The 13,266-nt window shown below is 60.7% G+C and overlaps 1 protein-coding gene across 3 annotated transcripts in view; it reads right to left on the bottom strand.

Annotated features, from left to right (window-relative positions):
- LOC133750192 (germ cell-specific gene 1-like protein) overlaps positions 1-12,978 on the bottom strand; it is a 186,643-nt gene extending 173,665 nt beyond the window's left edge. For all 3 annotated transcript variants that reach the window (XM_062179623.1, XM_062179625.1, XM_062179624.1), the window contains exon 1: positions 12,654-12,978. In XM_062179623.1, coding sequence (XP_062035607.1) covers positions 12,654-12,978 — 325 coding nt within the window. The remainder of the gene's footprint in view (positions 1-12,653) is intronic.
- Positions 12,979-13,266: the final 288 nt, after the last annotated feature.

Below are 13,266 nucleotides of genomic sequence, written 5' to 3'. Positions count from 1 at the left end.
TGAATGACTAATAAAAATCACACCCTTTTTCCAAATGTTGCTATGATTCTGTGCATTATTGAATTAAGACTTTTCTGCTGTTGTGACTGGGGCCGTACACAGGGAACCAGGGAGCTGAGACAGCCTGAGCCCACCCCCTCCAAACCTGGTCCCCAGTCCCCTGCCCCCTGCCCTGTGCACAAGGGATAGGAACTGGAGGGGGGTGGCCGAGGAGACGGAGGGAGGGGGTGGGCCCAGCTGCCCTGCCTTCCCCACTTTCCCAGGTGGGGCTCAGCACCTACTGTGCAGGGGTCTCTGCCAGCCCAAGAGGTGGGGGAAGGCACCGTGTGTGCTCCCTCCCTGTCCCCGGACTACTCCAGGATGCCCTCACTCCCCCTGCCCCAGCCCTGAAGTGTGCTATGCGTGTTCATGCACATGCATGTGCATGTGTGTGTGCTCACACGAGGGTCTGTCTCTGTACCTCCCTCCTTTTCTGTCTGCTTCTGTCTCTATCTCTGCCTCTCCCTCTGCTTGTGTCTCCCTTTGCCTCTCTCTCTGCCTCACTCACCCCCTTTCCTTACTTCCCTTACTCGCTCTCCCCCCACCCCACCCCAGTCCCCATCTCAGCCTCTCTGCACTCTTCTCTGATTCTGTGTGTCTCCCTCCCCTCTGTGTCTCTGTCTCCTTCTCACCCGGATTCCCTTGGGCCATCTCTGAGACACTGCCTGGAGGTCTGGGATGAAGGGCCCAGGCTGCCACAGCCATTGCTGCTCCCAGGCCCCACCCTTGCCCAGACCACAGCCTAAGCAGCCTCCTCCCCCTTCACCTGCTTCCAGAGAATGAGCTTGGCCTCCCCAGCCTCCCCCAACCCCACCCCTCTCCCTGGGAGGGGGTGGTGCCTCCCACAGCCGAGCCACCCAAAAGCAAGACACCTGGGCCCTGGGGCCGGGCTCACCCTCACACCTGGCCCACAGCAGCACCCGGCTGGGCTCCAAGGGCAGTTCAGAGTCACGGGATGAATTTCCAGAGTGCACAGACCTCTGGGGACAGAGACTACACTGTCATCTGTACAGGGTGCGTGCACTGGGTGTTGCACCTGCCTTCCAGGTAGAGCAGATGGGAAGCCCCAGGAGGCACGGGAGGAGCCACAGCCACCCGGCTCCCCAGGAGGGACTGAGCGCCACAGGGCCTCTGCCCACCAGGAGAGTTTTGGGAAACTCTTGCCCGCTCAGTTCCCAATCACTGCTTCCACCAGCATCCATACCCGACCACCCGGTCCACAGGACCCCCAAGAATCTGCCAGGGCCTCCATGCAGGGGTCAGTGAGGGCCCTGCCCCCTTGCTTCTGTCCAGAGCCCAGGCCCGCCCCCCCACAGCCCCAGAGGGTGTCTGCTCCAGGTTCACTGGCTCACGTCCTCAGTTTGTTCCCAATGTCACAGTGAGCGCTTCCAAGCCACCACGCTCACTCCACAGAAGGACCAGAGAAGGCCTGAAGCAGTGAGACCCTGGGACCAGCTCTCCCACTGTGGGGTTTTGCCACCTCCCAGGGGCCACTGTGTGGGGGTCCCTGGGACACGGCAGCAGAGGAGCTCACCAAATCTCCACTGTGCCTCAGGCTGCTCACTTGAGGGTGAGAGACATGAATGGCAAACACACATAGGAACAAGCCAACCAGATCACTGTGGCCAATGGCCAGTGCCGTGAGGAGACTGAGGTTGGAGGCCACAGCCCCAGCAGCTGCGCCGAGACCTGGGACCGAGAATTCCAAGCGAGTGATTAGCGAGAGCACCAGCCCTTGGGTAGGAAATGAGGCTGGCATGGCCCAAGAACTGCACGGAGGCCAGCATGGAGGAGGAGGGGGCAGCAGGTGGGAGCAGAAGAGAGCCGAGCTGTCGGCAGGCGCTAGATCAAGAAAGATCACCAGTGGGCCGGCAGGGGGCCCTGGACAGAAGCCCATGCCGGCCAGCCCTGCCCACTCCGTACCAGAACACAGGTGCCCAGGGCCTGGCTGTGCGTCAGGAACCTCTGGACAGCCAGCTGGAGATACAGATTCCCGGGCCTCGCCCCAGACCCGCCAGGCAGAAGGTCCAAGGTCAAGGCCCCTGAACAAGTCCCCAGGATGATTCTGCAGCCAAGGCCAAAAGCTGAGCATCTCACTGGAGCGGGCGCCAGTCATGGGCCTTCCAGAAACCGAGCCCAAAGAGCACTCGGGGACTACATGTCATTCGTCACCACCAAGCCCACGGGACCCAGCAATCCAGAATCTCTTTGCTCGAGCACACCACCAGGGCTACCAGGAATTAGGCTGGCATCACAAACTCCTGCAGGTGCCTGATTTCTCCTTGGAGTGCCACAGGGAGGGGACATCAGGTGCTCTTGTCTGCCCCTCTCCTGGGACCAGCCACCTCCCCGCCCTCCACCCTGATCCCAAGTCATCGCAAATGCTTGAATGGCCCTGGTTCTTCACTCTCCCCTGGGGATCCACACCCTTGCTGGTTAGACCTTGGCAGGACCTCCCACATGGAGGCCAGGCTCAGTCAGGTGACTTGCTTTGGCCAATGGGGTGTAAGCAAGCGGGACATAAGCAGAAGCTTGAACAGGTGCGGTGTGGCTGGCTCGGGCCTGTACATCACTGCGTCAGCCTGGTGGAGGGGAAGACAGGGCACAGTGGCCTGCACAGCTCCAGCCAGCAGCCAGCAACCTCCACACAGCCCAGCCCAGCCCAGGCCAGCAGAAGTCACCGGGGATGGGGCCATAGCTAACTGCCACACACCTCTCTTCCATTCTCAGGCACTAGGGCCTGGATGAAGCTGGCCTCATCTGTCCCTGGGCTGGGAGTGTGTTGAGGCCAGGCAGATAAGCCCATTGCAATCAGGGGAGGGGACTAGTTGGTCCAATGAGCACCAACCCTGGGACTTTTGTGTAAACCTCAGGGGGACTGCCCTTGTCCATGGAAGGTGCTAGAAGGGCAGGAGCTAATTTCTATGCTTTCAGGACGGGAGAGGACACTAATCCAGCAGAAAGCAGAGCCAAATCCCAGCCGTGTCGCTCGGTCCTGCCCTGCAACAGTCAAGGTGTTGCTATTCTGAGGCTAGGAAGACAAGACATCAATGCAAGCCACCCCCTTGCTCCCGCCCATCTCAGTGACCCAGCCAGCCGTAGTCCAAATACCCTAAATGGAAAATTCCAGAAATAAACGACGCATACATTTTCATCCGTGCACCACTGCAACTCATGTGCTGAAGTCTTGGCCGCGTGCTGCTCCATGCACACAGGATGTGAGCCGGCCCTGGGCACAGTGCATCCTGTATATCGCTGTATATGCTGTCTGCCCGTTAATCACTTAGGAGCTGCCTTGGGGCACATGGCAGCTGTCACAGCATCACGGGGCCTGCACACAGGATTCAGGCACCCACAGCGGGTCTCAGGATGTGCATCCAGTAGATAAGCGGGAGACCAGTGCACCTCTTTTGGTAGAGGTTCGTTTCAATTGAGCTTCTCTCATGTGCATGAGCCCTGGTGTCTTGATTGACAGGGCTGACTCCTTTTGGGGACAGCTGCCCCAGTCCATTGGCATCTCAAAATTCTGCTCCATCCATGGCAGGACTGGGCTCTGCAGCCCTGCACCCCACCCCCAGCCATGGCACTGAGCTGCACTGACCTACCAGGGTCTCTGTCCAAGACGTGGCCCCACAGACGTGGGAGCTGAACCATGTCTATACCTCTGTCCTGGAGGTGGCAAGCTGGCAGGAGCACGGCCTGTTCACCCCTCACAAGTGTTTGACTTGGGGCTGCAGACTGGGTTTCCTCTTTTATGTTTTAATTCAATTAGTTGCCAGAGGATAGAAATCAAGAGATTGCACATTTAAAAAAAAAGAAATTGCACATAAACAAATAAACAATCTGGAATTCAGATCCAAATGGATAGTTTAGGGGTGAGCATTTGTCTAAAAAATTTATTTATTTGAAAGTCAGAGTTATGCAGAGAGAGAAGGAGGGAGAAAGGGGGGGAGGGAGGGAGGGGGAGAGAGAGAGAGAGAGAGAGAGAGAGAGAGAGAGAGAGAGAGGTGTTCCATCCACTGGTTCACTCCCCAGTTGGCTGCAACAGCCGGAGCTGCACTGATCTGAAGCCAGGAGCCAGGAGCTTCTTCTGAGTCTCCCATGCAGGTGCAGGGGCCCAAGCCCTTGGGCCACCTTCCACTGTTTTCCCAGGCCATAGCAGGGAGCTGCATCAGAAGTGGAACCACCAGGTCTTGAACTGGTACCCATATGGGATGCCAGCACTGTAGGCGGTGCTTTACCCACTACACCACAGCACCAGCCCTGGGGATGAGCATTTGACACAAATGTTAACATGCTGCTAGCGATGCCCACATCCCATATTGCGGTGCCGGGTTTGAATGCGGACTCTGTTTCCGGTCCAGCTTCCTGATAATGCACACCCTGGGAGACAGCAGGTGATGATGGCCCAAGCACCTGGGTCCTTGCCATCCTACCTACATGGGGGACCTGGATGGAGTTCTGGGCTCCTAGCTTCAGCCTGTCTACTGCATGCATGTAAAGTAACATATCTCAGTCCCTCCCTCCCTCCCTCCCTCCCTCCCTCCCTCCCTTCCTGCCTCCCTCTCTCTCTCCCTCCCTCCCTTCTTAAAGAAAAATTTTAAATAGATAGCCTGGCACCCCAGGACCCCATCCTACAATGATGACAGTCACCTGGGCTAGAATAGCAGCAGCCCTAGCTCCCCACCCCTGCCCCGTCTCCATGTTCCGCTCTTAGGTCCCAGGCTGGCCCCTGGAGAAGAGCAGTTGGTGGCTCTGCACTGGGTGGGGGGGTGCCCCATCGGCTCAGGCCTCCAGGAGCCCACAGAGCCCCGGGTCTGACCTCTGAGGACTCGAGCAGCAGCACGGCCCTAGTAAGCTCCCCTTGTGTTCTGATTTGGCACCACAGCTACTTCTGCTGCTTGGACAGAAAAGAGCCCTCACCACCCCCATCCTGCCATTAGCACAGAGCCTAGAGCTCATGGCACCCCCTTCCCAGGTGGCTCTGCATCTGGCACCCCAAAATTTATAGGGTGGGGTAAGTGTGAGGCCCTGCACCTGCTCACTGTGTCCCCCTAAAACACCTGTGCTCAGGGGGAAAAGAAGAGGGTGAGGAGGAGAGAAGGAGGGTAGAGGAGCCATGGGGATGTCAGGCACAGAGCACAGAATGCACGCCTCCCACTGCACGCAGAAGTCCCCAGAAGCTCCCCCCCCACCCCAAAGGCACCGCACCAGGATTCCCCGAAGCCCCACTGAGTGCCAGCTCCTCCTGGCATTGCCTGGAAGAGACCAAGGCCTCCCTCTCGGTTCTAACACCCTAATGAGGGACAAACAGTGAGGACAAATGCATTCTGAGTAGTGGGAAGGCTGAGACTGGAGCCCTGGGGAAGAGAAGGCAGGAGGGGGCGATGTTAAGATGTTACGGGGCTGGGGGAGGATGGTGATCTGGACAGGGTGGTCCAGGAAGGCCTCAGTGAGGAGAGGACAAATAGGGAGCTGGCGCTGTGGTGTAGCAGGTTAAGCCTCCACCTGCAGCACCAGCATCCCATATGAGCACCGGTTTGAGTCCCGACTGCTCCTCTTCTGATCCAGCTCCCTGCTAATGCTCCTGGGAAAGCAGTGGATGGCCCAAGCCCTTGGGCCCCTGCACCCGCTTGGGAGACCCGGAAGAAGCTCCTGGCTCCTGGCTTTGGATTGGCAGGGCAGCTACTGCTGTTGCAGCCAACTGAGAAGTGAACCAGCAGATGGAAGACCTCTCTCCCAGTCTCTGAGCAGAGTGCAGAGCAGATCTGGGTTGGAGGAAACAGGACCCTGCTGGCTACTGGCTGGAGGGGTTGCTGTCCTGGAGCAGGAGTGAGGGGCCAGGGCTCGGAGGACTTGCTCAGGCAGGGCTGGCTTCCATAAGAGAAGCTAATGGGCTGCCCAGTGGGTCCGCTAGAGGGTGCATGCAGAGATGGGTGATGGGGGATGAGTGTGAACAGAGAAGCCAGGGTGCTGGGGCAGGCTGTGGACTTCCTACAGGAGGCACCTGGGCCCAGTACAGACAGATTTCGAGATGGTCCCAAGAAAAGCCATAAGTCACGAAATATCTGGAGTTACAAATGCTGACCACTTTCCCCGGAACACTGCGAACACTGCAGGCCAAATCAGAGAGGCAGGCAGCCCAGACCCGCACCAACGGCTGCTGGCTGGCTGCTTTCGGCATGGGGTCAGAGGGTAGGAAGCGCAATGAACTGAGGGTGCATAAGCAGAGTGCGCGCCAGGACCAGGCCATCCGGCTTAACCCAGGGATGCAATCAGGAGGCCTTGGGCCCCAGCCAGAGAGGGCCTACCCCCACCCAAGGCCACACAGCAGGTGAGTGGAAAGTGGTGGTGTGGAGACCGGAAACAGGATGGCCTGGCTCCAAAGCATGGGGACACCAGGACATGGCTAGGTCACCTCTGCCACCCAGATGGGAGCAGAATAAGACCCTCATTTCACACATGAGGAAAGAAAAGACCGAAACAGAGAGAGGAGAGGACAGTATCCTAGCACGGGGCTGGACTTGAACCTGGAGCTCATGACTCGCCGTGCAGTGCTCTTCCCAACAAAGCTCATCAGAGGGCCCAGGGCCTACAAACAGAGGGCTGTGGTGATGGACGGCATGGGGGCAGTGCTGCAGGCGGAGCTAGGCCGTGGAGCCTGCTGTCCAAGCGCACAGCCCAGCTCGGCCACTCAATAATGTGTTAGCTGGGACAAGTCGCTCAGCACCCTGCACCTGTTTCCTCATCTAGAAAATGGGTGTAACCATGGCAGCTCCCTCACAGAGCTGAGAGGAAGAAACGCTTGGGAAGGACTTAAAGAAATACCTCTCTGGGGCCAGCACTGTGGCATAAGGGGTAAAGCCACCACATGCTGAGCCGGCATCCCATATGGATGCCAGTTCAAGTCCCGGCTGCTCCTCTTCCAATCCAGCTCTCTGCTATGGCCTGGGAAAGCAGTAGAAGATGGCCCAAGTCCTTGGGCCCCTGCACTCACGTGGGAGACCCGGAAGAAGCTCCTGGCTCCTGGCTTCGGATCGGCCCATCTCCAGCCATTGCAGCCATAAGAGGAGTAAACCAACGGATGGAAGACACCTCTCTTTCTCTCTCCCTCTTTCTATCTGCTTCTGCCCTTCAAATAAATAAATAAAATATCTTTTTAAAAAAGAAATAGCTTTTTTATTTTTTTAGATTTATTTTACTTTTTTGAAAGGCGGAGTTGGGGGGCGGAACTTGCATCCGCTGATTCACTCCCCCAGATGGTTGCAACAGCCAGGTTTGAGCCAGGCAGGCCAAAGTTAGGAGCCAGGAACTCCATCTGCATTTCCCTGGGCAGGGGCCCAGGCACTTGGGCCATCTTCCACTGCTTTCCCAGGCATGTTAGGAGGGAGCTGGATCGGAAACAGAGCAGCTGGGACTTGGACCAGCACCCACGTGGGATGCCGACATCTCAGGCAGCAGCTTAACCCACTACACCACAGCACCAGCTCCAGAAAAATCCCTTTGGAAGTCCAAATGTGGACCCAGCAGGTGCTCCTAACACAGAGTCCACCTGGTATGTTACCAACATCTTCCCAAGCACCAGGAATCTCCTGGGTGGGGCACACGTGAGTCCTCAGATTCCTGGAATGTAACAGTGTACCTTAGGGGACTGGCAGGATAGCTCAGATTTTCTGCAGAAAAGCAGAGAAAGAAAGAAAAACATGGGTTGATGAGCTGGTGGCCTCTGCCTCCCAGGGTGTGCACAAGAAGGGAAGGGGTCACCCCATCACCCCCTGCCTCCCTGAGCCTCGTAAGAAGAAACCTCCCCCTTAGAGGGAAGAACTGCACACCGAGAGCAACGGCAAGAACCACAGCCAGCATTCGTCCCACAGATGTTCACTGAGCACCTACTATGTGCCTGGATTCTAAGCACTGGGGAGCCAGCAGCAAATAACACAGACAAAAATCACCCCCTGCCTCCCTGGGCAACACAACAAAACACGTGATGTGGAGGGAAGGCCATGGGGCTAAGTGCTGGACAAAAAAAATTAGCAGGAAACCTGGGTAGGGGTGGGGAGGGGTTTGACTCAGGTGGTCCAAGAGAGCTGAACACAGATGAAAAGAAATGGCAGGAGATGGGTTTGGGTGCATCTGGGGGAAACAGCCAGTGCAAAGGCCCTGAGGTCAGTGTGTGCCTGGTGTGCTCCTGGAGCCCAGTGTGGCAGAAGTGTGGGGACCAAGGGAGCAGCAGGAGAGGAGTTCAGGGGGGTGACGTGGCCAGGGAAGGCTGAGGAATTCCCTAGTAGGCTCTTGGTTATCATGCCGAGTGCCAGGAGGGTCACGGGGGAGGGCCATTTAGCCTGGTGACTACGATGCCCCGGGTACCACCACAGCGTGCCTGGGCTCAGTTCCCCGCGCCAGCTCCTGACTCCAGCTTCCCGCTAATGCAGAGCCTGGGAGGCAGCAGCGATGGCTCAAGTAGTAGGGCCTCTGTACACACGCAGAAAACCTGGCTGAAGCTCCCAACTCCCAGCTCCGACCCAGCCCAGCCCCAACTGCCGCGGGCATCTCTGGAGTAACTCAGCCTCTTTCCTAATAAATGAAAAATGATTTTAAAAAGGATAGGTCCTGACAATGACCGGGCTGGGGCGGGGCAGGGAGAGCAGAGGCAGAGGAGCCACAGCAGGTGCCCCAGGAAGATGTGGGTGGCCGCGGGTGGCTCTCAAGAGTGGCGGGTGAGGTGCACAGACACCACCAGGGGCCTCAGCACTCCCGGCGCTGTCTCCCTGCACCCTCACACCCTGAACAGGTGCTGGCTGCCTCATCCCCAGCTATAGAGCAGCAAACAGGTTGTGTTGGGAGCCACACAGCCATCAGGAGGCAGAGCCCCCACCAGGGACATCCATCTGCCCATCCTCCAAGACAGAGAGGGGTTCCAACCGGCAGCCAAACGCACCCCTTTCCTGCTGCTCTGCCGGGCACACTGGCTCCCAGTCTGGGGTCCACAGAAGCTATCTGGCCTGGCTGCCCACACCCACCCGCCGCCATCTCTCTGCAACCCCACCTCCCTCAGTCCGCCGGGCCTCAGCTCCGCTAACCCCCAGCACACTGGCCTATGCCCACAGCCAGATCCTCAGGAGCACCTAAAGCAGAAGAGAAAGCCAGCGTGTCCCCATGGCTAGGGTAAGTCTGCATGGGCCGAGGCCACGCCCCCCACTGTTCCTGCAAGGACCCAGGGTTCCCACTCGGGGTGGAAAGAGAAAAGATCTCTTTGTGCCCGGGCTGGTGAAAGTGCGTCTGTTTAGAGCAGGCTGCAAAGGGGGGGGGGGGGGGTGATCAGACTTGGCTGCGGCTGCCCCCAGGGGAGGAGAGAGGTTTTGGGGGGGCACAGAGAGGAAGCACCCAGAGCAGCTGCTGCTCCCCGAGAGGTGAGGCTATCTGGGTGATGTTTGTAGGGACAGGGGAGGAGGGGGCGGCTTTGCTTGGTGTTTGGCGGAGTGGGGGGGGAAGGGAGCAAGTCTGCCCTTGATGTTGGGAATCAGGGGAGGGAGCAGAGGGCAGGATTTTGCTCAGGGGTTTTGGGGGGAGGAGGGAAAAAATAAAGCAAAATGATTACAGAACCCAGAAGAAAGGTTGTCATGGCAACCAAAGTTTGTGGCCAGGTACTTGCTGATGTTGTTTTCAGGACCAGAGCCGTGGGGGAGGAGAAGGTGACAGGGGCAATGGGGTGTCAGCAGCACAGCCCCACCTGCCCATGTTGGTTCACACCTGCCCAGCCCCAACCCCCAGCACCTGCTCACACACCCCTGGCCCCACCCCCAGGCTGGTTCACACCTGCCCTGCCCCGCCCCCAGCACCTGCTCACACATACCCCGGCCCCGCCCCCTGTGCTGGTTCACACCTGCCCAGCCCCGCCCCCAGCACCTGCTCACACACATCCCGGCCCCACCCCCTGTGCTGGTTCACACCTGCCCAGCCCCGCCCACACCTGCCCCTTTCTCACCAACAAGCAGCTGATAACTATCACCCAAGTTCCCAGGAAGGAGAGCAGTGATTTTCTCCAAGAGCTGATCTCCCGCCAACACTGGCCAAGAGAAAACTCTGGATTTGTTTTACTTACTTAACAAACCCACCATTCATGTTCCTACTTAACACAGGGCTGGGGGTGAGGGTCTTCTCCTTTCTCCAACCTTCCCCTCCCCCACCGCACCCTTGTCGTCCCCCCATCCCTTCCCTCCCATGTCTTTCCATACCCTCACGCACACAGCCCAACACTCCTTACAAAACCATTCTGGCCAGAACCTCTCTGAGCCTCATGTGCACCCCCCCTAGAAAAGCCCCCCCCCCCCGGAAGTGCGTGTCTCAAACGCGGTGGCCAGGATGCTACAAGACTTGACAGGCAGGCAGGCAGGAAACTGTTACATGGCCTGGGAAGCCCTGTTCCATGAAAGCCAGCACTGCGTTTAAGTGTTCTTCAGTTAGCAAGTTCCTCATCTTAAAAAAATAAATAATAAATAAATAAATATCCTGGGTCAAGCCCTAGTGCACTGCAAGGAAACACTCATAAACACTGGGGTCATGACCCTCAGGGAGCGGTCATTAGACACCCAGAGCGACGGGGAGGCTCAGTTGAGCGGTGGGAGCCTAGGCACCCCCACGGGGCTGTGAGCAGGTGCACGTGGGGGCTCTGTGCAAAGGATGTGCCCGCGCATCGCAGACGGGGTTGTCCTGGGAGCAGGGTCTCCTGAACCCTGGAAACATCACCGTGAACTTGCAGGACGGGCTGTGGAGACCACCACCCCACAGGATGTCCATGTCTGTCCCAGCCAGGTGTTAACCAGGCTTCCGCGTGGGAGGTGAGGGTCGGGCGGATTTGGGCCAAGACGCCTTCTGGGGGCTCTTTAAGTATGTGTGCTTATTATTGCACTCCAGATTCAAACTGCCGGCCCTGGGTGCACACCGCAGCAAGTCCAACGCAGAGAAGCCGGTCAGGGGCAGGGCGCCACTCAAATGCCCATGCCTCTGACTCACGGCAGGCCTGGCTCAGACAGACACTCGGAAAACTTTGGCCCAGGGATCCCCCACCCCCAGGTGAGAGAGAGAGAGAGAGAGAGAGCGAGAGAGAGAGAGAGAGAGAGAGAGAGAGCAGGCGGTGCCCCAGGACACCCCAGCCGCATAGTCTCAGGCCCCACCCCAGCACGGATCCTGCAAATACTCTGTGAAGACCTATTATGTGCGATTCACTCTCCAGAATTGGGACATGAAGCCATCAACCAGAACCACCCAGGCCAGCTCTCACCAAGTGACATTGGGGAGGGCGAGGAGGGCAAAGTCGCGGGGGGGGGGGGGAGGCAGGTGGTGCGGGGTGTGATGAGGGAGAGACAGGCAGTGCAGAGACCCAAAGACCAAAAGGCCCTGCCTGCCAAGGCGTGTTTGCAGGGGGGCGCCAGGCCTCACAGTCCTGTCCAGAGCCCCCTGCAGAGGTCGGAAGGTGGGTGGGAGGTCCCGCTGGAGCTGAGGAGGGGCCGGCCAGGCAAAGAGGTGAGCCAGGGCGTCGGTGGCTTCATTTTACACCTCTGCCCCTTCCTCGACACGCGCACGCGCACACACACACGCCCTTTAAACCAGTTAGGCTACTGGTTCACGCAGGGCAAAGCAGGGACCGGCGTCCACTCCCCCCTCTGCCCTGGAGTGCCCACGGCGCAGCCAGCACATGCCAAGAGCCATGCCCACACGCTCCCCTGTTGACCCTGGGCAAAGGGGCTAATGCACTCCCAAGGGGGTCCCACAGCCGCCCCCCCCCCCCCAGCAACAACATCCCCACCGCCCTGGTCCTGCGGGCCAGCACCACATGCTCTCTCTCTGGCCCCAGCAGCTGTCAGAGGCAGCTGTCCCCTGGGCCTCGCCACCAACCTGGGGGACAGCGACTCCAGCCCCGGCTACCGGCAGAGGAAGGGGCAGCAAGTCCCCCTTCTGAGCCCCTGAGCTGCCCCACAGCCCCGCGCGCGCGAAGCCAAGCCTCCCGGACTCGGAGTTCCCCCGCACGCCCCTTCCCCGCCGAGGGGCCAGGACGCCAAGGCAGGAGGGACCCCCGCGGGACGCCCCCACTGCGCCCCCGGCTGCCGGGTCCTGAGCTTCCCCAGCTCCGTCTGGGAGGTTTCTGCGGGCTAGGCGTTGGGGGGCTCCCCGCCCCCCACCCCCACCAAGGCGAGACAGGGCAGGTGCTCACGGACACCGAGCGCCCCACGGAAAGGACGAGGAGCTGGCGGGCGCCGGGCTGAGTGCGGGCGCGGCCAGGAGCGCGCGCTCCGATCCGCCGCTGAGGTGGGCGCCAGAGCCGCGCCCCCTGAGGCTGCCCGCGTCCCCACAGCCGCCCGGGGGTTCGCCTGGGGGTGGGGGCGGGACGTCCCGCACGCCCCGGGTCCCGGTCTCGGACCTTCCCCTCGCGCGCCCCCGCCCGCCGCCGGCGTCCCCAGCCCCGCGGCACCGACCCGAGTGGCGGCATCAGCGGCGGCGGCGGCGCGGGGGGCCCTGCCCTGCCGGGAGCTGAGGGAGCCGCCCGCCGGGGCCGCGCAGCCCGGGAGCCGGAGCCCCAGAGCCCAGCCCCCGCGGCGGCGCCGCCGCTCACTCACCGCGTCCGCCGAGCTGCTCCTCGCACGAGTACCAGATGCCGGTGTGGAAATTCCTCAGGAGAAAGCGGTCGTCGCCCGTCTCCCAGCTGTAGAGCGCGCCGCCCGGGGGGCCGGGGCCGGCGGCGGGGGCGGCCGTGGCGTTGGCCGTGGCGTTGGCGCCCGAGTTGGGGCAGTTGGCGCTCCCGCCCTGGCCGCAGCCGGGCTTGGGCACCCGCTGCGTGCCCTGGCACCAGTGCGTCGTGAGGAAGGCGGTGGTGGCGAAGAGCAGCGCCAGCAGGTTCAGGGCCACGGCCAGGAGCGCTCGGCCGCGGCGGCTCGTCTTCATGCCGCCCGCGCCGCCGGACCGCGCCGCCGGGCAGCTCCGCGCGCGAAGTTGGCAGCCGGCGCCCCGCGTCAGCGGCCGCTGCCCGCCGCGCCGCGGGGCTCGGGCGCCTGCGATCGGCGGCGGCGGCGGCGGTGGACGCGGCGCGGGCCCATGCCCTCCCCCGCCAGCCCCCACCCGGACGGGGGCGCGGCGGACGCGGGGGGCGCGGCGGGCTCTGGGGGCGCCGGGGCGGGAGGGGGTGGCGGGGAGGAGGGAGGCGGGCGCGGCGCACGCGGAGCGGCTCTGGCG

The sequence above is a fragment of the Lepus europaeus genome, chromosome 21 (genome assembly GCF_033115175.1).
Source record: "Lepus europaeus isolate LE1 chromosome 21, mLepTim1.pri, whole genome shotgun sequence".
Taxonomy (NCBI): Eukaryota; Metazoa; Chordata; class Mammalia; order Lagomorpha; family Leporidae; genus Lepus; species Lepus europaeus.
The sequence above is the reverse complement of the archived record's forward strand: the minus strand, read 5'-3'. Positions and strand labels throughout refer to the sequence as shown.